At 45.9% G+C, this 24,308-nt stretch overlaps 1 protein-coding gene across 2 annotated transcripts in view; it reads left to right on the top strand.

The window, feature by feature from the left end:
- The window catches only part of Flt1 (fms related receptor tyrosine kinase 1), a 162,276-nt gene that overhangs the window by 69,327 nt on the left and 68,641 nt on the right, over positions 1-24,308 (top strand). For both annotated transcript variants that reach the window (XM_050161872.1, XM_050161871.1), the window contains exons 11-14: positions 352-466; positions 8,859-8,967; positions 14,909-15,217; positions 19,610-19,756. In XM_050161872.1, coding sequence (XP_050017829.1) covers positions 352-466; positions 8,859-8,967; positions 14,909-15,217; positions 19,610-19,756 — 680 coding nt within the window. The remainder of the gene's footprint in view (positions 1-351; positions 467-8,858; positions 8,968-14,908; positions 15,218-19,609; positions 19,757-24,308) is intronic.

Genomic DNA, 24,308 nt, shown 5'->3' with positions numbered 1-24,308 from the left:
AGCCCCACCTCCACCCCCACCACGGTGGTGCCACCCCCATCCTCCCCCACACTTGTTTGCATGCTACTTGCACCCACTAAGAACTAATTAAAATCCAGGCACTAAACGTCCTAACTGATCTATTTTCTTTTCTCTCTAGATCAGGACAGATGTGTGATAGCTAGCTGTTGGAGCATCTCCCTACTAGGTAGACACTGTTGCTGTTTTCAGTCCCTAACAGAGGACAAGGAAGGGTCTCACAAAGTTTGTAGCTTTCTCTCTGCAGACTTTCCCCACCGTCTCTAACTCGCTCATCTTTGCTCACCACTCTGTGCCGATGGCAGTACTGTGATGACTTCCTTTTCTTCACAGGTATGACTTCTGTTCTGAGAGTGAAGGGTCCTTGATCCTGGGTCCTGACAGCAACGTGGGAAACAGAATTGAGAGCATCACTCAGCGTATGATGGTCATAGAAGGAACCAACAAGGTACCGTTTGTTTGAAACGAGTGTTGAGTTTGTCTCAGAACATGTTCTCGGTTTTTGGTTCTAGGTTTATTAGACCCGGAAGTAGTTCAAAAGTTCAAAATTCAGAGAGAAAAAGAATCTCTTAGGTGTGCCTTCATGAGACCATACATTAAAATTATTTAAGTTGCTATATTTCCCTGACTGAACTCTTCAGACTCCTGACTTTCCTTCCTCCTCCATTCCCCATGCATGTATGCCTATGTTGTGTGTATGTGCCATGTGTGTGCAACACCCTTAGATGGCACCAGATGAGGGTGCCAGGCTTGTGAGCGTCCTCTCTCATTCTCCCATGTGGGTGCTGGGAATGGTAGTTGAACTTGGTTCTTGGGCATGAACAATGCAGGTCCTTAACCACTGAGCTATCCCTCCAGCCTAGAGAACCCATTCGTAATGAACACCAGGCTGGTGCACATTAGCAGCTTCCCATACCCAACTACACATTCAAGCCTTTGCCAGTAGCCCTTCCAGTCACATCTTTGGGGTGGGACCTGCACTCCACCCAAGAGCTGGGATTAGTGCCACACACTACCAGGTGATCCTGGCCCACAGCTGTGCCTGGGTCCTGCTGCTGTACACACCGTGAAATCCTAGTAAAGAAACCTGGTACAAGGCTTCAACCTGAAATTCAACATTTCTGTCTCCTAAAATATTATTTCCGTCCTTCTGTTCCTGTCAGGTGGAGTCTAGGCTGGGTGTGCAGACACACACCGTCTATCAAGGTCCCCAAACTAACCGGGTCCACTGTGGATTTCTCCTCTTCCACTCTTGTGCCCATCACTTTCTGCTTTCCCCGCTGAGCCTGGGAAAGAGCGGATGCCCTGTGAGTCAGAAAGGCCCAGTGGACTGCAGGTCAAGGAGCTTTCCCCTAGGTAGGGAAGGAGGGGCTTAGAAACCAGCTGTTTTCGGGCTTGGGGCTAGCAAAGCTTTACAAAACAAATCACATGACACCAGGCCAGCAACTATTTATACGTGCTCATCTTGGTCTGTAGTAGAGACTGTCTCTACAAATCCCACTGTCTCTTCAAGGAGGGTTATACTCAAAATATCCATTTACTCTGCTGCTTCCTTGAATTAGAGGAGGAAAAGCAGATACATCATTTCCTATGTAGGATTCAAAAACAATAAGTCTGCATTCTTCTTTTCTCTTTTTAAAGACTTGTTTTTTTATCTATGTGGATTTGGGTTTTGTCTATGTCTGTGTATGTGTACCACATGCATGCAATGCCTGTGGAGACCAGAGGAGGGCGCTGGATTCACAGAAACTGGAGTTTTTGATGGTCGTGAGCCGCTGTGTAGGTGCTAGGAGCTGAGCTTGAGTCCTCTGCAAGAACAGGGGCTCTGAACCACTGAACCATTGCTCCAGCTCCCAATTTTCTTTTATTCTTTCTTTTTTCCTTCTTCCTTCCTTCCTTCTTTCCTTTCTTTTTTTTTTAAGGAAGGGTCTTACTCTAGCCCTAGCTAGCCTGAAATAAACTCACAGAGATCCACCTGTCTCTGCCTCCTGAGTGTTGGAATTAACAGCACGTACCAACGCTGCCAGCCCTGCGTTTTTCAGTATCTAACCCTTTCTGAAGATGCTACAGCCAGCATCCATTTTTGGCAAGTCAGAGTGGTTTCCCCTATTTTGAACATGGGTGGCCCAAAGCCATACAGCATAAAAGGGTAAAGAAAGTCAAACTAAAGTCTCCTGATTCAGAACTCTCCTCTCTCATGGCCATCTAAGGCAAAACAAAACAATGAGCCCATTCGTGTGGCAGCGTAGGCAGGCACTGGCTGAGGCTTTGAGCACAGTCTGTAGAGGCTAGCAGTAGTTGGCATGGGTTTCCCCTAACGTAGACAGAAGCTAGGAAGTTCCGTGGTGTCCAGCCCTCTGTGAGAGACTGCCTCGCATGACTTGGATGAGAGAGAATTCTGTAAATTCGAATGTTAGATTTGGGGAGAAATTGTTCACTCACCCCAGAGAGCAAATTAGTACTGCCGCAGAGACCTCATCAATTTTCCAGGTCATATCACTGGTGTCGGTCATCTGTTGCTTCTCCCTGGCCACACAGGCGGATCTGCGGAGAGAATTTATGAGCCTGGTTTCAGGGGGCTTCCTAGTTGGTTTTCTTACCACAAAAAAAAAGACAGCAAGCAGTAAAATTGAACCGGATAAAACTGGTTGAGATTCCTGACAGGTGTGGACTCATATATATAATGGACTCCATATATAATGCCTGTTAATAAAGAACCTCGCGAGAGCAGATGGAAATCTTGGCTGAGATTTAAAAAAATAAAAGTCTACACCAATTTTCCAGTCAAGCTGGAAATAAGTGTATTGTCCTGTAGTTGTGTGGTTAAGCTAAAGATTTCTGTGCACAGTGGCATTTGTACCACCTGGCCCATGTTCAGGAGGCGCAGGGTCAAACACCTCCTCTTTCCATCTGTATAGCAAACATGTCCACATGGAGATAGCTCAACTCCTCCAAAGCAATGGAGTTAGTGACGTTTACCCTCCCTAGCTTCCTGTGGTGATGATGAAGTGCCCTGGGGAAGAGACCCTCTACCCGTAGGACTTTGACACAATGGCTGCCACACAGACTGCAGTCACATAGAATGAAGACTATCTATTCGAGGTCAAATGTTTGCATTATAGAACTTTTAAAGTTCTTCGTAAAGGAAGTGGAAATAAACGCAGAGCGCAGATCCTTAAGGCGCTGGCGGACGCCAGTGTGCTGGGAATTGCCAATTTCATGCTCTGGATTGAGGAGAAGTTACTGCCTAGTTTTAGCATTAAATTATCAATATGTGTGTGTTGGGGAGAAAAAGGTATCTTTTATTTGACAGTTACAAGCCTAGTTTTGCTGTTTCTAAATTGCATGGGATGTCCTTTTTTTATTTTTTTATTTTTGGTAGCTTGAAGTAGAGTTTCTCTGTGTAACAGCCCCGGCTGTCCTGGAACTCACTTTGTAGACCAACCTGGCCTTGAACTCACAGAGATCCACCTGCCTCTGCCCCCAAAGTGCTGGGATTAAAGGTGTGCACCACCATGTCCAGCCTTGCATGAAATGTTCTTTACAGTTTAGAACTTTTTGCTTCTTTGGTACAGTTTGAAGTACATTAAAGCCCCAAAGTAATTCCTCATTCACAGTCACACCGCAGCTTTGTCCAGCAACGCTCCTCTGTGAACTTGTGTGGGTTGGGAAGCTTTCACACTGGGACTCCTGGAGGGGGAAGGGCGTCTCGGGGGTTTTGGTTTTTGTTGTTTAGGTCAGTGAAAGGCATAGAGGGAAATAAAAATCCTAAAATTCCATTTCCTTATTGGTGAGCTTTGGCCCACATTTGAAAGTGGCTAAGAGCAAGCGTTGAATTTTCCTGCTGTTGAAATGAATTGCCAGGTCTGGAGGTTTGTGAATCTAACATCAGAAGTGTGTAGAACCCTGTGTTGATTCTGTAAGGCTGCAGAATGGGGACAGCCCGACTGCATTGCTATGGACTTGTGTGAGGGTACAGGAGGAAGTGTGTAGATATCCTGAGGTCCCATGACATGCAGTCATACTGACCACAGAGCTGTGGCTTGTGGTCCAGGTCCCACACAGTCCTTGGTTGTTTTCCCATCAAGTGGCTCTACTATTCCACTCCGGGTTCATTTCAGCTCTTCCACAGCCTTTATACACCGTCTTCCATCTCTCCCTAAAATGCTTAGGATGTGTTAGAAACATCCTGAAATTAAAATCACCACTTCATAAATAGATTTTTAAAAAATCCTTGTTGTGGAATATTTGATTACACTATGAAGATGTGTCTTACCGAGGCACCTTCTGATTGGTTAGGAAAGAGCTGAATGGCCAATAGCTAGGCAGGAAAAGGTTAGGTGGGACTTCTAGGGACAGAGAGGACTCTGAGAAGGAAAGGGGGAGAGATGGGAGGAGACCCAAATCAGGCAGGATATACAGGAGGAGAGGTAACAGCCACAAGCCACATAGAACATAGATTAATATTAATGGGTTAATTTAAGTTATAAGATCTAGTTAAAAACAAGTCTAAGCTATGGGCCAAGTTTTCATAATCAAAGGAGTCTCCATGTAATTATTTGGGAGCTGGCAGGCAAGAGAAAGGCTCATTATAAACCCTTGTTCTAGAAATCAAGCTGATGGACATGTTACCTCCATGCAGTCTTTTCCATGAATCTCAAGTAACATCACTAAGTTACTTAGTAACATTACTAAGACTTCACAAACTAGAAGGAAGAAATACGAAGAAATCTAGGCTTACAGTTGCTAATGACAGGTTTTTGGTTGGTTGGTTTTTTGTTTTGGGTTTTTTGGGGGCTTTTTTGCTTTTGAGACAGGGTTTCTCTGTGTCTTCCTGGCTGTCCCTGAACTTGTTTTATAGACCAGGCTCACCTCAGACTCAGACATCCGCCTGCCTCTGCCTCCCAAGTGCTGGGATTAAAGCTGTGCAGCACCGTGTATGGCTTGATGAGTATCCTGGGTCATAGAAAAGGACCCATAGCAAGCATTCCTTTTAGAATGCAGAGCCATGCGGGACCGGAAACTTCATTGAGCAATTGTCAACCCCAAACTAGTTCATTGACAGAAGGGTTTTTATCTTTGAATATTTTTTATCTTTGAATATAATTTCCTGTGTTCACCCACTGTCTAAGGTCACTGGATATTAAATCAGTTTGAATAAGTTGTTACAACTTCTCTGACTGGGTCAGATGTGAATACCCTGAATTAGAGTTTAGCCTCGTGCTTTTGTCTTCATTGCTGGTCCTCAGTTCTCTTCCAGTTGAGAAGAATGAGAACTAATTATAGAATTAATATGTCTTGAGATGTCCTGTGAGTGTGCCCTAGAAAATGAATGATTACAACTCTAAATATCTGTTGCATCTCGAATCTCCAACACTTTCTCTTGTAAAGTATCCAGGGGATAATTTGGTGTTCCATTCTGCTTTTTTCATTTTGCCCTGTGGTTGTGAGCATGCATCAAGTTTAACTTTAACTCAAGGGGCTTGTGAATCCTTACTGTCCCTTGAGAAGCTGTCTTGTAGTCCACCCAAAAGATGCTGAGTACAGTCACACTTAAGCTACTACTTCTGACCTGACCTGGTTTACATTCGTCAAATATCTTTCATGGAGTTTATGCTGTTTTTGAGACAGGGTCTCACTATGTAGCCCTGGCTGGCCTGCGTCAATATGTACACTAGGCTGGCCTCCAACCCACAAAGATCCGCTTGCCTCTGCCTCCTGTCACTGGGACCAAAGGCATATACCACCACACCCGACCTATATCTTTGATGGTCTATGAAAAAATATTTCATTTTATAACTTTAACACATATTCACTAGAAAAAGAATATTCTAAAAGCGAAGTAACTTTTTGTAAAGTTGATCATCAGTTTTACATTTCACCTTAGGGTAAAAAGATTTTTTTTTCTCTCCAATTCATTCACCAGTCCTTTCAAATCATATCAGTTAGGAAAAAAAAAAGTTTCAGTTTGTGTGAAATTCTATCCCAGAGGAAACTCAGCATTTAGCTGGTGTCACCGACTGGGGCCGATTAAATGGGCTACTTTCACGGGAAATTCCTTCCAAATGGTAGGCGGACTCTTATCGACAGGTTTTGTTACTCAGTGTGACAAGTTTGGATGGGTGAATGTTCAGAGATTGTGAGTGTGTTTTGGAATTCCACACACCAGGCCAGCTGCTCTTCCCAGGCCTGTCTGCGGTCTTTGTTGTCTTCGGGGTCTTCATTTAACCTCCAGAAGCACTGATTGCCTTGTTTAACAGACTGATGCCCCGTCTCTGGGGCTGAGAGTCAATGAGACAATGCTGTCCAGTGCATATCAGTGACAACGTGAAGACCCCACCACAAAGAAATAATAAACACTCCCACTAATGTAATTTCTACTTTAACAGAAACAGTGGTGAGCTTCCACTCTGGAGGAGGTTTGCCTGTGTAAAAGGTATCTTGTTTTGGAAGGCATCATTCAGGCAAAGAAAAGTAATATTTGAAACACATTTATTTCTCCATGATCCATTGTATGATATGGATTCATATCACCCCCGGGCATCTCAGAAAGCCCGAAAGCCTTCTAAAAATAGTTGCCACTTTTCCAGACAATCTAGGCAGGCCTATTTATCTGTTCGTTTGTTTGTTTGTTTGTTGTAGTTTATGTGTGTGAGTGTTTTGTGTGTATGTATATCTGTGTGCTATTTTCATGCCTGGTACCCATGGAGGTTAGAAGAGGGCATCAGATCCCCTAGACCTGAAGTTACAGACCATTGTGAGCCACCATGCGGGTGCTGAGAATCACATCCCGGTCCTCTGCAAGAATAAGCGCTCATACCACTGAGCCATCTCTCCAGCTACACTGTGTGCAGCCCTTAAATACGGCAAAGGCACCCATGAAGGCTGACTTCACCTTGCCCCAAAACCCAGCCCCTCAGCTGTGCTGTATGCAGCAGAATCGAAGTCATTTTAACAACAGTACAAATGCGACTCACCGAGGCAGGGAGGGACTGTGTGCAACGCCAAATATTCTCAAGCCAGCAGAAATGGGTTTCTGCTTCCTTACCGGACAACAATAAATCCAAGAATCTAATTAAGTCTATGTGGGCCCTTTAAGATGAGCAGTAAGAACTGACTTCCTATGGAAGTTGGGCTTGTGCTGGCTGTAAGCAGAGGAAGCCTCGGGGCAGCCACTGGCTTCTGAGCACCCTGAAAAGAGCTTGAGCCTGCCAGAGCCCAAGTCAACACCGGGGGTCACAATGTGCTTGGCTGCCTCTCTGTCCTTCCAGCTGCCACCAGCTAACAGTTCCCCTCACAGTGCCCCGCCCCCAACAAGCTTGTCTTGTCACAACTGTCCACAGCTTCCATGACTCTTGTTCGTGTGCATACTAATTACAAGAAAGTGGCTCTCAGAACCCATCAGCCCCCACTCTTCATTAAAATTCACAACCAAAATAAGGGAAGAGGCAACTGAACATCTTTCAGACTGTTCCGCACTGGCCTCCCGCCTTGCAAAATGGAAAGCATTTATCGGAACCAGGGAATGATTCCAAACACTTTTAGAAGTCATTGGCCGTGGGGATTGCCGTCCTCCCCTGTGTCTTCCCGTGGACATCCTGGCGGCGCCTACACAGCCGCATCATGAATGTCCAAAAAACTGAATGAAAAATACCACCCGTTACAGCCTTCTTCATTGTCTAGAATTTCGATAACACCTAGACGATCTCTGAGTGGACATGATTAAGCGGATACTTCCAATGATCAGGGAGAAGAAAGGAGAAAGGCATTCGCTGACTGAAAACATTGAGCATGCTTTAGTCTTCTTTTCGGATTGACCTATTGAATTTTAGGTGTAAGAAGTGTTCTGCTTGCGTGTATGTATATGCCCCACAGATGTGCCCGGTGTTCACAGAACTCCTGGAACTGGGCTCCCTTTAAGCTGCCTGAATTTTTGCCCCATTGTTACGGCAGACTTTATTATTTCATTTGAAAAGTACTTCCAATTTCATATCAACTTGACCACAGCTTCTATCTTCATTTCTGGAGACTGAGAATGCATAATCTTTAAACACACATACATGGGACTCTTAGCTTCTTAGCTTTCAGTCTCCTTCAAGACTACAGCGGGAGGGGCTGGAGAGATGGCTCAGTGGTTAAGAGCATTGCCTGCTCTTCCAAAGGTCCTGAGTTCAAACCCCAGCAACCACATGGTGGCTCACAACCATCTGAAATGAGGACTGGTGCCCTCTTCTGGCCTGCAGGCATACACACAGACAGAACATTGTATACATAATAAATAAATAAATATTTAAAAAAAAAAAAAGACCTCTTTGGGGCGGGTGGGGGTGGGGGGGTGGGCTAAAGGACATATCCTTTGACTGACTGAGCCTCCTGTCTGTCCTTCTGTCCTTACATACCCACTCCACGTGCCCACACAAATGCCTCCTGTGGCCAGCTGGCACCTGTACTCTCTGGTCACTCAAACAAGGAAAGGCCCGGGCCTCACCTGTTCCTCTCCCAGACGTGGCCTGCCCACCCCGTGGGGTGGGACGTGCAATCCCACAGCTCAGCTGCAGGTCTGCGGTTGTTATGCCAACAGACTGAGATAAGCCTAAAACCCTGCCTAGAGTCGGATGTCATGGGCTCCGGTCTCCTGAGGACCTGCCTTCCTGTTATTTTTCTGTTCGTGCTGGGGCTCCACAAGCAGAGGGCTTGCGGGGCGGCTACCACCCCCGGCCTGCAATGCCCTCTTTAAAGGCTACGTGAATGGAATAGGTGAATCACTCGAGTCCTGGAGTGGCTTAGGGCTGCCTCAAAAGATCCCTGTCCTCTAGCTGAACTTTGTCTCTCTTTCACAGACGGTTAGCACCTTGGTGGTGGCGGACTCGAGAACTTCTGGAATCTATAGCTGCAAGGCCATCAATAAAATAGGGACTGTGGAAAGAAACATAAAATTTTACGTCACAGGTAAGCTATACTGACTCTGCCTTCAGAGAGACCCGGTGGCCTCAGTCAGCTGTCTTTGTTTTGAACACCCCTAGTGATTTTTTTTAAACATTCCGTAGACACGTCCAGCTGTGAGCACCCCCATTCTAGCTCCCAGGAATAGAATTCCACCACACCACTGGCTTCTCTCAAGAGCCCCTTCCCTGAGTTCTCCTTCCCACACTTGATTCTCAATTGGGATCCTTTTCGCTCGCTTTTGGACCCCCTTCAGGACCTACCCCAGGTCTGGCCTCTTGTTCACTCCCAACCCCTATGATGTTCGAGGCTTTTTTGTTGCTCTTGGCTTGGTTTGAGGTTTGTTTTTTAATTTTTTTTATTTTTATTTATTTATTTTTTGTTTTTTTGTTTAGTTGGTTGGTTGTTTTGGTTGGTTGTTTTGGTTGGTTGGTTTGGTTTGGGTTTTTTTTGTGTGTGTGTGAGTGTTGTTTTGGGGTTTGTGGGTTTTTTTTACTTAGAAATTCATAGTTGAAGTAGTTCAGACCAGTGGGGGAACTAAGACTCTCCTGTCAAAAACTGAAACTGAAATTTATTCATCATAACTAGTGGGCTATGTTTGAGCAATTAGGGATTTTTCATTTTAAACCCGTTGGACTCTGCAGATCTTACAACCGGCAAGGCCCACGATTGGCACTCCCTAAGTCCCTCCCGGGTTCAGGAAGGAAATAAGGAACTCAGTGTCTAAAAGCAACCGCCTGGCTCCGCGCTCCCCCAGGTTCTGAGGAAACCCGGGCAGTGTGCCAACCCTCTGGAAACTTCACACCGCATGGAGCAGGCTGCTGACATTGCCTGGAAGTCTCTAGAAAGAACGAGACTGGACTAATTTCATGAGGCAGTTTGTACTGTTAGATGACAGATGACAGGAGCCTGTGGCCAGTGAGCCACGCCCTAAAGAGTCTGGGCCATGGAGACAACCTGAAAATCATTCTCAGACGTGAAGAGTGCCCCTGCATTTTCTGGAGAGAGGAGAATGCCACAGCAAAGCCCCCCTAGATCAAGGCTAGGTTTCTACCTTCTCACCTTAGAGGAATAGAAAGGAGTGTATCTCTGTGTCCACTCCCAGCAGGAAAGTCCTTTGCTGGGGAAGGATGCTTACCAAGATTTTTCCCTCCAACTAGTCCGCAAGTAAATTCAGGTGCTTTGGACTAAACACAAAGGCTTGCGTTATTCTTATGTTTAGTTGGAATCAGGTTTTTACAATCTGAATCTGTAGTCAAAGCTTGTGTGGTTTGGAAGATGAAAGACGGGACAGTGCCTTCGATTTTGAACTAGCTAGCAACGGTTGATGGTACCCACTGCGGAGCAGCGCATGACAACTCTGGTGTACCAGCACAGGCCCAGGTCCCCCAGGAAGAGATGAGGGCACGTGCCATGTCCTAGCATCAGTATGTACCTGCAGCAGTAATGTGATGTTTGAATTACGCTTTGGTCCCATCACTGATAGAGGCCACATATGGAACTTAAACTTTTCCGGGACTACAGAGATGGCTTAGTGGTTCAGAGTGCTTGTTGCTGCCGCTGCTGCTGCTTCTGCCGCTGCTGCCGCTGCTGCTGCTGCTGCTGCTGCTGCTGCTGCTGCTGCTGCTGCTGCTGCTGCAGGGAACTAGGGTTTGGGTTCCCAGGATCCTATCAGGTGGCTCACAATTGCCTGAAATTCTAGTTCCAGGTGATTCTGTGCCCTTTTTCGGACCCCCATGGCAACTGCACATACATGTGCATAGCCACAGACATAGACACATATAAAAAAAAAAAAGAAATCTTTTTAAAAACTTTTTCTAGTGTTCATTTATTTTATAGAGTCATGTTATAGAGGCTGGATGATGGTGGCACTCACCTTTAATCTCAGCATTTAGAAGGCAAAGGCAGGCAGATCTCTGAGTTTTAGGCTAGCCTGGTCTACAGAGAGAGCCAGTACTAAACTGAGAAACCCTGTCTTAAAACAACCCCCCATTAAAAAAAAAAGATTAGCTTTATTTAAGCCATTATATTTAAAATACTATATTCCATTTTTAATATGTTATCAACAAACTTGATACTCTGATTAAGAAACAGAGCATGAGGCTCAGGGGGCTGGGGGAAAGTGTGAACAGAGAGGAAGAGGCTGGACTCACCCTGTGTGTGCAAAGCCAAGAAAGACCACCACTGGGGACCAACGACGCTTCTCTAGCTGCCGACTCATCTAAAATTACTCTGTAAGCCTTGCCATGTGTCCCGACTTCTTGTAGATAGCTGTGCCTCCATCTGGACCTCAAGGCCAGTCTAGGCTAGACTGGAGTCCTGGGGCTGTTCAGGCTGCCAAGTAGGATGTAGCCATACCTGGTTTGCCTCGCACTCCATCCCCGTGGGTGGGGGGCCATGCCCACATCTGCTCCCCGGCCTTTGCCCCCGAACCTCTCACTGAGTCTACTTCAGGCCACTTCTTGGCCTAGTGGTCAGGACCCTGAAGAATGAGCTGCCTGAGGAATGACTGAACCAGTCTAGAGGCACACTTGGGGACCATCTGTCTTTTTCTGGGAATGTCGGCACACACACACACACACACACACACACACACACACACACACCACACACCAAGGCTTTGAGCTTTTTCTAGAGTAAAGTGACAGAGGCTCAGGGTGGGCACACTCCTTTGGCCCATAGAGATGTCACATTAAAGGGTAGGGGTCCAACCAGAACAGACCAGATAAAGGCCCAGGAGGGGACACATCTCCTTTGGAGGCTTGTTCTGGGAGAGGCCATGCTAAGGGGAAGGGAAAGACATGCCTCCTAGAAGCTTACAGCACTTCTGAAAACACAAAAACTTCGACTTAAGCCTGAAACAGCTCGTAACCTAGGCCTGGTTGTCTCAGACAAGCTTTTCGCCCCATAACTCTTGTCTACCAGCCCTGGGAAGCCTACATGTGGGTTGATGAGAGATTGACCTGCTTATATTCACTGTTGGCTTTTAGCTAATTATTTTAATTTAAGACAGGGTCTCACTATGTATCCTTGGCTGTCCAGGAGCTCATATGTAAACCTGACCAGCTTTGAACTTACAGAAGTAACTAACACCGTGATCTCTGTGGTAGAGCCCCCTCCCCCTCATATCATGTGGGTGGCCCTGAGTTCAGACCCTAGGATCCCCTACCCCTAAAGTGGCTGCCTAAACTTTAAATGCTGCAAAGATCGATTTGGTGATTTGGTGATTCTCATTTTAATTATGTCCCTCTTCTTAAAACACAGTGATTTCTTCCTCCATGGGGAAGCAGCTAGCTATGGTCCTTGGCTTCCCTGGCCATGTCCTCTTCTAAATCTGGTACTTGTACCTAGGAACTAAGCAGAGCTGTCTAGTGACTATTCGTGTTCTTTCAGGGACTATTACTGCCAGTTTTCAATGGAAGTAAAGTGTTCAGTGTTTCAAACAAGATGGCAAGCGCCCTTTCCAGTGTCTTTATAGGGCCACCCAGTCAAGTGACCACGCCTGCCCACCTAGTGTCCGTTCGCACACGGGCATGCTCTGCCTACAGGATTACCTGTGTCTCTCTCTCTCTCTCCTGGACCCCATCCAGATGAGGAGTGTTATTCGGTAACAATGCCTAGGGAGCGCTCAGCGGCTCTTCTCATTGTCAGAGCTGGAGGACGATTTCTTAGGTCCGTTTCTGTATTCAGGCTTGAAAAAAATAATTGAGGAGAAAATCCCTCTGGGGTTTACTAAACAACGATATTTGTCTACAATCTCCTGGGGATCAAAAGCAAATACTGAAAGGGGGTTGCACTGAGAAACAGAAAATCCTAAGGGCTGTCTGCTTCAGACGCATCTACCCCCCCCCACCCCACCCCCGGCAAACAGGATTGCAAGATGGATCTGAGGGTTTTCCTCGTTGTTTGTTTGTATTCTCTTCTCTGGGTAAATTTTGCATGCTCTTTTAAAATTTTATTTTACCTTCTTTCTGGCACCCGGTGTGACTATGAGGGTGAAACCGGAATGGCTGCAATGTCTTATCTCCCTTGTTTCCTAATGTCACTAAATGCATTTTATTTTGAGATTCCTGGTGGCACTTGGCAAAGATAAACAAAATCTTCCATCAGGAAATCTGTGAGCTATTTCCCCAGGAAGTTTCAAATCACTAAAGTAAATAGAAACTCCGTACATGACCTCAGTGGTGTGACCGGGATCCCTGGGTGCCAACCCACCGGGATGAGTCCAGAGGAGCACAGAAAGGCTCTGGTCTTAGGAGAAGGTCTGCGTGCAGCCCTCTGTCCTTGTGTCTGTGTGGACGATGACAGCGAACATGTCGTTCTCCCTTGGAAGGATGTAAAGCAGATGCTGAAGCAGCCGCTGGCGTGGCTATTGCAGACACCTTACCAGGTTTTCAGCAAGAGCGTCTCCCCTCTCTGCCTTGCTCCTCGGCCACCACCACCTCACAGGCTGCTGTCACCCCCTGCTTCCAGGTTTCAAATGAATACTTGGCATTTCTTCAGACAAGACATTTTATAATACAGCCAAAGCCAGAAAAATCAGAAAAACAAGCAACGTGGGATTTAGGAAAGAGCTGATACGATGTCTAATTTTGGACTATTGTCCCCTTAAGGTTTAAAGGTCCCTTTATACCTTTGTTTACAGAGGATAATAATAACAACAGACAACAGCTCTTTTCATCTTCAAAGCTCTTTGTAAAATGTTGGCCCAAAGTCTTAGCTCAAATATAGATACATCATCAGTAGCAAGCAATGGGAAGGTATTGAGAATAAGTCAGTTCAGGGCCAGTAGCCATGAGTATTCTAGAATGGCATGGAGGAGCCTGTACCCCTAAACCCAAGAGATGGTTTTGGAAGGACCCCTGAGAGGTGGGGTGCACAGGCTGGTGTAGAATGGGAAGGGGTTTTGGAGGTGTAGAGAAAGGATGGCAACTGACCCTCAACGGAGTGACTTTTGTTGATGTCACTGCCTTCAAAACCATTTCTTACTGTTTCTAAGACTGTCACAAGTAGTCCGGGTCCCCTTCAAACTTCCTACATAACTAAGGATGGCCTTGAACTCTTGGCCTGCCTGCATCTACTACCTCCCCAGTGCTGGATGGCAGCTGTGCGCCTCCGTACTCCACTCCTTAGAATGATATTTTTCTTTAGAGTAAACACGACCTCCCCACCTGTGGGGCTGGGTACACTAACTAAGCAAATTCTCTGCCACTGAGATACGCTCCCAGCCCTAAATTTGACTTTAAAACTATTGTACGTCTCTGGAATCTGGAAACTGGTCCGGATTTGCCTACATTTTCAAAAAGAAAACATGTTGCCTTTTGTGTATGGGTACAAGCATTCCCACTAGAGGACCGGAGTGGGTGAGGAACCTGATTGTCCTCTGCCCCTGGACTAGTAGAGAGGCCATGGACTCTGTTCAGAAGCAGCAGGGAGGAGGCCACTGTGAAGTAAGGGCAGTCCCTGAAGGGCTGGTGCGGACTGGCCCTGACCAGTCTTTCCGGCAGGGCTCAGTTGAAAGGAGCTGTTTGGAGCTAGCATGCCCGTACAGGGACCTTGGAGTTTTAGTACATGTTGCTCTTGGGCTGTCTTATTATTTTCCTCTCCTCAAATATCAGCTTTCCAGGACTGTACTTGATAACGAGATGGGGCAGGAGGTTCTGGTTCCAAGTTAGGAAAATCATTTCACCATGCCGAGCAACTGGGGACAGATAAAAGGTTACCTGCCCCCCAAACTGCCCTGATTTTGCATTTCCTGTGTCACTTGGGATGGGCTCAACTCCACAGGCTCTCGGCTCTGTTTGATCACTTCCGCCAACATAAAAAGACAAAAGCCTTGTCCGGGCTGATGTTTAGAGGATCTGTGGGGGGAATGAATGGTTCTTGCCATGTCTGAGTAGCTCACTGGGAGACACTTGGTCTGAAGTTCTTTGTTCTTATTTTCTAGATGTCCCGAATGGCTTCCACGTCTCCTTGGAAAAGATGCCCACAGAAGGAGAGGACCTGAAAATCTCCTGCACGGTCAACAAGTTCCTGTACAGAGACATTACCTGGCTTCTACTCCGGACAGTTAATAACAGAACCATGCACCACAGCATCAGCAAGCAGAAGATGGCCACCACCCAAGAGTATTCCATCACTCTGAACCTTGTCATCAAGAATGTGTCCCTGGAAGATTCAGGCACCTATGCCTGCAGAGCCAGGAACATATACACAGGGGAAGAAATCCTCCGGAAGACAGAAGTTCTCGTTAGAGGTGAGCACTGCAACAAAAAGGCTCTTTTCTCTCGGAGCTCCAAGTTTAAAGGCAGGAGGAGTGATTGTACCACACAGAGTAATGTCAAACATTAAAGGACTCGTTGAGAAGTCACGGTGTCTCCTCTCATCTTGGTTTATGGTCACTGTTGCTAGCTTTCAGGCCCAGAGGAGACGCTCCTCTCAGAATGAGTTTGGACACGATAGTGTAATGAGGATCCCCAGTGCCCGCTGGCCCAGGGTGCTCTCTGGGCCACCTGGTGTGTGTTTGGATGAAGATCCCTGTACTCTGCCTTCTCTCTTCTGTCTTCTCCTGCCTGATAGACAGCAACCTGGGACTCATCTTTTATTCCACTCTGATGCCAACCTCTTTTGATATATATATATATTTTTTAAGTTGTGAAGCTGCACAAACTGAATAATTTAAGCCAATTGCTGGTTCCTGCCAAAGATGGACACGAATAAGTTAATTTTTTCAGCACAGCATGAGTACAGTTGAATTTGAGTCTTTGTCGGGTGTCTACCTGGTTTTCCTTTTAACTGTTTTCATTTGCTCTTGATTTTGTAAATAGTACCTGGATAACAAGTTATAATGCTTATTTATTTGAAAGTATTTTTTTACATGAATTATGTTGATCTTAAACTAGGGGTTCTAAGATGGGTCCCAGGGGCACAAGATATTGATGTAATTCTGAGAGCAAAGTATGATTTATGAAGGTCCACCCAGTCAGCTCCACCCTCCTCTGTCCATTCCAGGTAGTTCCACAGGTATTTCCTCAGTAGGGAGTCCAGCATTCAGGCTCTGCTCCTCACTGCCCTGTGCTGGACCAGCAATCCCTGACAGCTGGAGAAAGCACAGCAAGCCTTCATTCTGAATATTCATGGCCCCTGGGCACTGTTGTAAAGCCCTTCATCTTGCTTTGCTGGCATCAGAGGTGTCCACAACCCGTGTATCCAGGACACATTGTGACTAGAGAGTTCATGCAGCCATCTTAATATCTACTAGAAAATCTACCCACTAAAACAGGAAAAGGCCACCTTCTCTGTATACAAATGTTAACTGGATGTTGATGGTCGTTAAGAAATTGCAAAAGTACAAGCGCAATATTAAAACTATTTAAATGCATGCCTTTTTAAAAAAAAATCAAGAGCAATAACATTTTCAGCTTGCATTTGAAGGAAAGGTACTTTTAATATGCATTGTTCTGTTTCCATGTATGATTGATCTTTGTATGTGAACTACAGGAGTGGGGGAAGCCAGCAATAATGACCAAACTAGAGTGGCTGAGAAACAGGAGCTGGGCAGTTCAATGGGGAGTGATAACATGGCTGCTCTCAAGCTTGGGAACTCAGCAGCCTGCTTCCTCCTCTAGGCAACAGACTGGGTCCCCGTGGCTAAACTAGTCTTTCGCGTGGGAATTGCTTTTGTCAAGTGTGAAAGAGTAAACAATAGCATTTCCCCCAAAGGCCGCTTTTATGGAGCCCCGAATGCTGTGAAAACAATCAGTGGCCTGGAAGGCTGTCAGCCCAGAGGAAAGAATAATCAATTGTGTCTTGAAGCCTTACCTATGGCTCTTTGGCCTTGCCACTTTGTTCATTCTGAGGCAATGTGTTCCTTCAGGAAACACAACCTCAGCACCATTAAGAAGACTTTGGGGGCTCAGCTTTTTGGAAAGCTTTTTTTTAAAAAAAATTAAGAATTTAGGGAGCTTTCTCAGAAAAACTGAACTGAACTTGCAAAGCCTTCCTATTCCTTCCCTGGGAGGAGGGGAAGATGCATGTATTCCAAGAGACAATTTTAAGAATTCCATTCACTGTTATAATTAATCCTTCCCGAAGATTCTCCTAAGAAAAGAATCGATTATTGTATAGGTTGTTTTTTTTGTCTTTCTTTGGGATATGAAGAGAGATTGGGGGAGAGAGAGAGAGAGAGACAGCTGAAGGAAAGGGGAATGAGGCTGGCTCCTCAGCCCCTTCCAAAAGTGGAAAAAAGAAACCACAACTTTAGGGGCCTAGGACCTAGCCAGCAACACAGGGTCATAGCTAAGAAGGTAAAGAACCTCTTGTGGGCAGTTGTCTTTGGCTACTGATAACCAGCAAAAGTATTCTGTTAATTCAGATTATTTCAGAAGAAAGGTCAGGTTTCTATTTTTACCAGCTATGTATGGGTTCCATGCGCCTTTCTTCTTTAAAATGTCAAAACCCATCGCTACAGAGTCTGAGCTAGAATTAACAACATATGATGTTTAGGTTGAATGACTCTGTAGACAGAAACCCAAACTGGAAAACTTAGCATACAAAAAGAAAAATTCATAGATAAATCCTCATACTGTATGCTTCCGTAGGTGTGTGTGAACCTTGTATTTAAATAGAGTTCTGTGTTTATTCCGCAGCTCTTTCTGCTGCTCCTGTGAAGTTTGTAGCATAAAATCGGCCCTTTGGATGCTCTTCGCAACATTTTTGTTAAATCAGACATTCTCTTCTAAGTACATTTGTCAGGGAAACTCACAACCTATGTCCACATGATATTATAAACTGCAGCCATGAAAAGTATTGGTGTTTTATAGGCCCTGTATTCAAACTTCTCTTAAGGCCTAAGAGCAGTGATGGATTGTTTTATCGCAGTTAGCACATTGGTCATAGTAAAATGTGCTGGAGGAAGCTAGGAAACACAACGGACTGGGTCCGGGTTTCAGGTTAAATTTGTCCGAGTCACTGTTCAATGCTAACTAGCCGTGTGTTCTTTATTCTGTCTCATCATATCTCACGGATGCTCTGTAAAAGTGTCAACATTGTATCGAGCAAGTGCGCACAAGTTATCACGTATGGAAAGTTTTTTTATGGGCTACATTTTTTCAACAAGAAAAGCTGACAGGCTGCATAGAACATAGACACAGAAATAACAGGACTGGTTTTGCCCGTGAAGGTGAGCTAGAGGAGACGAGGGGCATACTCATGTGGCCAAAGAGCGTTCTCATGCAGCCTCCTCCGGAGGAAGGGATCTCAGTCAGCCCGCACGCCTTCAGATTTCACTTTGTGTGAAACAAAGAAGGCTTATTATTATAAGCTCTGGAACCCCAAGCCCTTGAGAAATCTCATGGGTAGTCACCCTGCCTCGTTCTCACTACTTCACCGTGTTATATGATGGTATACTTCTTAACCTGGGATTTCAAAATGGCCTTAACAGATGCTGACCCTGAGAGTTTCCCTGCAGGAATCTAAAGAGAAAGGTGTGGGGATGCAGCAGACTCCTGCAGGGGACGTGGAATCCAGGCCACAGCAGCGCCACATTGTAGCGTAACCATTCCTAAGCTGCGCACCCCCGTGTTAATTTCCTAAGATGAGGACCCAAACCTGGTCAGAGAAAGCTCAGACCAGTGTGCAGAATATGTAAGTCACACCTAAACCCTTGGGATTTCTGTCCTAGGATCTGCAAACGAGATGGAGAAGGAGGACTGGGGGGCGAGGGTGGGGGTGGGGGTAGGGGATGACGTTAGGAGGCGTTTCTGTTCTTCTCTGTCGGACTTGAGTCCCTGATCCAATCCCGCCTCACTAGAATGTATACACATCAGCAGGACTGACTGACTACTTCGTTTCCGCAGAGACACTGTACTCATTGGGGCCCTGGGGGTACTGCGGTTCCTGTGTGGGATTTTAATATTATAATGTATTGCATCTTAATGTATTAAGTTCATTTTTTGTTGTACTATATTGGTTGGCATTTTATTAAAATAAATTGTATTGTACCATATTTGTATGTTAAATATGAGAAAATAATATAAAATATAATATTTGTGCTATTATATAGCGCAAAACCTACAATTTGTGCCTCTGCCTCTTGAATTAACTTTTTGGTTGCTTGCATTGGGGAAGGGAATGGAGGGAGGGAAGTAATCAATAAAGCTTTGAAAATTCCAGAACTTTCCTGTTTGGTCTGCTGCCTCAAAATGTAGATTATGGAGTAACACAACCCATCCCATACAGCTCAAATCAATACAAACTCAGAGCCACCGGGCTCAATGCAGAAATCACACACAAGACATAAGATTACTTTGGCCCATCACAACATGTAATAGGAATGTAAAAAAAAAAAATACAACCCTACATACACAACCATGTTTTTCATGTTGAGTTTCTGAAATATTTGAGTTTTAGAAAAAGCTCTTCCTTGTCAAAGAAGAAACCGAGTTGGCCAGATAAGACCCCCATGTGTCTAAAACCAGAGTCCAGCCTAGTCCCTCATTTTTCCATTCTAGTACATTGTAACTTTAATGAGTGAAGATAAACGTGCATGTTGAAGCCTTATGGTTACTTTGGGTGGTCTCTGCCTCTATTAAAAACGCCAATGTTTGTGCAGTTGAAGTAACCCCAAGCCCTTCTCTTTCCTCACTAGACCAGAAGGCGCCGCACCTGCTGCAGAACCTCAGTGACCACAAGGTGTCCATCAGCGGCTCCGCGACCTTAGACTGCCTAGCTAGCGGCGTCCCTGAGCCTCACATCGCTTGGTTCAAAAACAACCACAAAATACAGCAAGAACCTGGTAAGAGACTCTCCCTTGCCCCCGGTCACACCCTTCCCTCCCAGTCTCCCTACCTCCTGCCTCTCCGACATCTAGAACCTTCTGCTTAGCATGCTTGCAGACTGTGTTTACTTCAGCTTCCAAGAAGGAATCGCGGTGCTGGCTCCTCGGCCCGATCCCCAGCACTAGAGGGCTTCCTTACTTCATCTGCTCATCCTGAGCCTTTAACCAGCTCAGAGGGACAGACACGGGAAGGCCGCCCAGGAAGTGGTTCAATTCACTGGGACAGCTGGGAGGATGAGTGTTGAAATAGGAGCGGCCAGGCTGCGTCCCCGGCACCCAACTGCCCACATGGCTAGCTTTACCTGAAATAATTACATGGAAACTGTATTCTTTTAAACATTGCTTGGCCCATTAGTTCCAGCCTCTTATTGGCTAGCTCTTACATGTTGATCTAACCCATTTCTAATATTCTGTGTAACAGCACGAGGTGGCTTACCAGGGAAGATCTTAACCTGCGTCTGTGTCGGGTGGGAGAATCATGGCGACTCCCTGACTCAGCTTCTTTCTCCCAGCATTCTGTTCTGTTTACTCTGCCTATCTAAATTCCTCCCTATCAGAGGACCAAGCATTTTCTTTATTAATTAACCAATGAAAGCAACAGATAAGATACAAGTCCCACCTCCATCAGATGAGGAGTGGGTTTCTTGGCTTGGGAGCTTGCATAGTTTTGTTTTGGTTTGCTTTTAATTTTTAAAACTTTGATGTGTTTGAGAGTTTCATCTGCATGTATGTCCGGGTACCATTTGATTGCCTGGTGCCTGTGGAGGCCAGAGAAGGTGTCAGGTTCACTGAACTGGAGTCACAGATACCTGGGAGCCATCACATGGGTGCTAGGAATCAAACCTGGGTCCTCTGGAAGAGCAACTGATGCTCTTAATCACTGAGCTATTGCTCCAGCCCCATATTGCACTTTCCAGCACTTAGTACATATGAAGCTCAGAGAGGTAGATTTATAAATTTTTAAAATTCATCTATACTCATTTTCATAACCTGGGAGCACTATTTTATTATACTAGTTTAACAAAAACATTTACTTTTTTTAGGGGTGTGTGTGTGAGTGTGAGACACTGTGTGAGAGTGTAGGTGCCAATGGTGGTCAGAAGAGGGCATTGGATTTCCTGGAATTGAAGTTGCAGGTGGTTGTGAGCTGCCTGACGTGGCTGCTGGGAATTCAACTCAGGTTCTCGTAATCGCTGAGCCATCTCTTCAGTCCTAAAAGAGAGAAAGAGAAAAAGAGCAACAAAACAACTTTCTAGCTTAAACTAATTGTAATGAGCTATTTTCTTTTTTTTTTAATATTTTATGGTTTATTTAACTTTATTTTTTATGTGCATTGGTACAAAGGTGTTAGATCCCCTGCAACTGGATCTTCAGATAGTTGTGAGCTGCCATGTGGGTGCTGGGAATTGAACCCGGGTCCTCTGAGGGAGCAGTCAGTGCTCTTAACCACTGAGCCATCTCTCCATCCCCTGAGCTATTTTCTTTTTAAAAAATAAATCTGGCTAACCTAAAATCAATGACTACGGACAGGGTCTATATTCTGCCTGCTTCACGCTGTGGCTAAATAAGATTAAACTAAACATACATTTTTGGTTGACAGTTATATTTGTACAAGGGCCTGGTTCAGTCCCCATATTATGAATAAAATTGTCCTTATTCACAATACTTGACAACCTCCATCACTCGTGTGACGTGCTCCCAGACTGTGAGTCTTCCACTCAGAGCAAGTCTCCGTGTGAGTCTGGGATCTCATATTGGGATGAGACCACCAGAGAACAAAGCTTCACAGTATTGATGGTGTCTCAGGAGGGCTATGTATTCTGCAGCGCAGAGTCAGCCCTGCCACACCTTGTCTAGAAGGAGCACTTCTGTTCCCCAAGCACAGCACACTGGGACCAGCTTGCCACTGCTCCTAAGGACCTCCCTCTGAGACTTTTTTTCCTGATGAAGGATTCCACTTCCCTCTTACTGAGGTTGTTTAAAAAGATAATTACTTGTCGTGTGTGTGTGTGTGTGTGTGTGTGTGTGTGTGTGTGTGTGAGAGAGAGAGAGAGAGAGAGAGAGAGAGAGAGAGAGAGAAGCCTATTTATCCTATTCTCATACTTTATTGTTATTTTTGAAGAACTTATTTTTAATTATGTTTGTGTGTGTGTGTAGGCGTATACACTTGAGTGAGGTGGCTGAGTAGGCCAGAGGCATTGATTGCTCTGGGGCTGAGTTACAGGTGCTTGTTCCTTGCCTGTCACAAGTGTTGGGAACAGAACTCAGGTGCTCGGCAAGAGCATCCCGTGCTCTTGGCTGCTGAGCCACACCTTCGCCTCCCGGTATTCCTTTGTAACCATCAGGTGATGTGCAATTCCCTTCAGCCAGTAGACAATCTATCTGGGCCTCCTACTCAGAGTGTTAGCGTCAGTCACATGTTCCCAGAGTGTTAGCTGCATGAATGACGTCCAGAGACTTGCCTGCTACCTTCAGTAGCTCATCTGGTCATTCAAACACCTGGTTTGAGGCAGGGTCTTTATCACAGAGCTATATGAAGAGATTTTGGAATATCCTTAGGCCAATATGGAGAATAGTCAACTTGGCCCAAAGAGATTGAATGACTTACTAAACCATTTATTCTTGTAGAAGATGAATCCCTTGAGGTATTCTGCCATCGGAAAAAAGATGAGGGACTACGTAGACAAACACATAGCTCATAAAAGAGACTGGTGTGACTGCTTTCCCCTATAAAGTCAGAGTCCATGTCACATAACAGAGGCCCAAAGGAGCCCTATGCTCTAGAAGCCTGGTGAAGTGGCTTTCTCTCTGTCCTCCACCCTCACATGATCACAGGCTGTGCAGATTCCATGATGTGCTGAGAGAAAATGGTGACTGGCAGAGTCTGATTTAAGCTCAGTTGTCGGGCCCTAAATTTGAGTTAAAAATTCAAATATCGTAGCTCGTGCCCATGAGCCCAACACTGGGGAGGTGGAGGCAGGCACTTCAAGGCGTTGAGGGTTCAAAGTCATCTTAGACCATAGAGACCCTGTCTCAAACAAAACACAAGGTTCAACCAGTTCCGAAAACCCATGGCTGTTATGAGGCTGGAGGGGGGAAAAAAACCAGCACTCATACCACACACACACACGCACACACACACTCACACGCTCACGCACGCACAGCAAAAGGGAACATAAGTGCCTGGTGAGTCCACCACAGAGACCAGGGCTTGAGGCCCCAGCACTGAGCTCTGCCTTCTGGGTCCTGTTTACTTCTGAAACTGGGATAATGCTGACGGCACATGGTGAGATTTTGACCGTGTCGCTCAGTCAAGCTGCCCATGGTCACAGCTTAGTGAGCGTCACCACCATCTGACTCTCCTCATTGTGCAGAAATTGGCCAATGAATTGGAATCTGCTAGAAAACATCAAGACTGAGTAAAGCATCCCCAGTGTCAGCTCTCCCCCCACCACAAAGAAGTTTCTAAATGAGTCTTCTATAAACTCTTAGCTAGGCCTGTAATAAACACCACCATCAGCACTTGTTAAATCTCACTATGCTATGTCCATCTTCTCTCTTTACTTTCTGTTTAAAGCTGCGCTAGCCGGGCCACTGAGGTGGCACTGTGGGTAACATGTTGGGCGCAAAGCCTGTTAACCTGAGTTTTTGAACCCCAGACCCCATGTGGTAGAAGGAGAGGACTGGGGTCCACAAGTAGCTAATTCCCACTGTAACTTCCTGGGAAAGACGTTCCGAACAGTAGTCACACTCCCACAAAGTTCCAAATGCGACCTGAGGTGCAACAGTCAGGCCCACATCCTCCATCTCCTTGGCTCGTTCAACAGCACACAGAGGTAACATCTAACACACCGACTCTACGGAGCTGTTTCCATTACAAACCTGTGAATACGGACCATTGGTAACCACAGTAGCCAGCCCTGACTTGCCAGGGCTCCATGGAGTGGAAAGCCCCTTCACATGTTAACCCGGTGAGGCTAGACTATGTTTGAAAACCTGAGCATACAACCCAAGTGAGACTCCTCTTTCACAGAAAGCCTAGCCGCTCAAAGGGCCTCAGAGTATTGTAGGGGTGTTGGATCCTTAACAGGATCCTGTCTACTATCGTTATTACTCATGAACTGATAACTCTTCAACATTCCAAAGAAAATAGGAGAGAGGAAGCCGGGCACGCATGTGAGCACATGCCCCGGTGACCATCTAATGCCTGTTGAAAGAGCTGAGGGAACTTCTGCCCCCTCTTCATTTCCTCCCTTTCAGTGAGACCCAGGCGTTCCTGCAGAGGCAAGAAAGCTGGGTAGTAACTTCTTGGGCCAAAGGGCAGCAGGCAGGAACAAAAGGAAATCTGGAGTGTGCGGGCCGGGACAGCATGCACACTGGCGTGGGGGCCCCTCTTCCACAGCAATGGAACAAGAGGAAAAAGACCCAAGCAATCCACATCACTGAGTCCTGCAGCGGCGGGCTCTCCCGCCTCCCCGCTTGATCCATGGGCATCACCGCTCACTGACCA

The sequence above is a fragment of the Alexandromys fortis genome, unplaced genomic scaffold (assembly GCF_014885135.2).
Source record: "Alexandromys fortis isolate MF-2015 unplaced genomic scaffold, M_Fortis_MF-2015_v1.1 scaffold_118, whole genome shotgun sequence".
Taxonomy (NCBI): domain Eukaryota; kingdom Metazoa; phylum Chordata; class Mammalia; order Rodentia; family Cricetidae; genus Alexandromys; species Alexandromys fortis.
The sequence above is the reverse complement of the archived record's forward strand: the minus strand, read 5'-3'. Positions and strand labels throughout refer to the sequence as shown.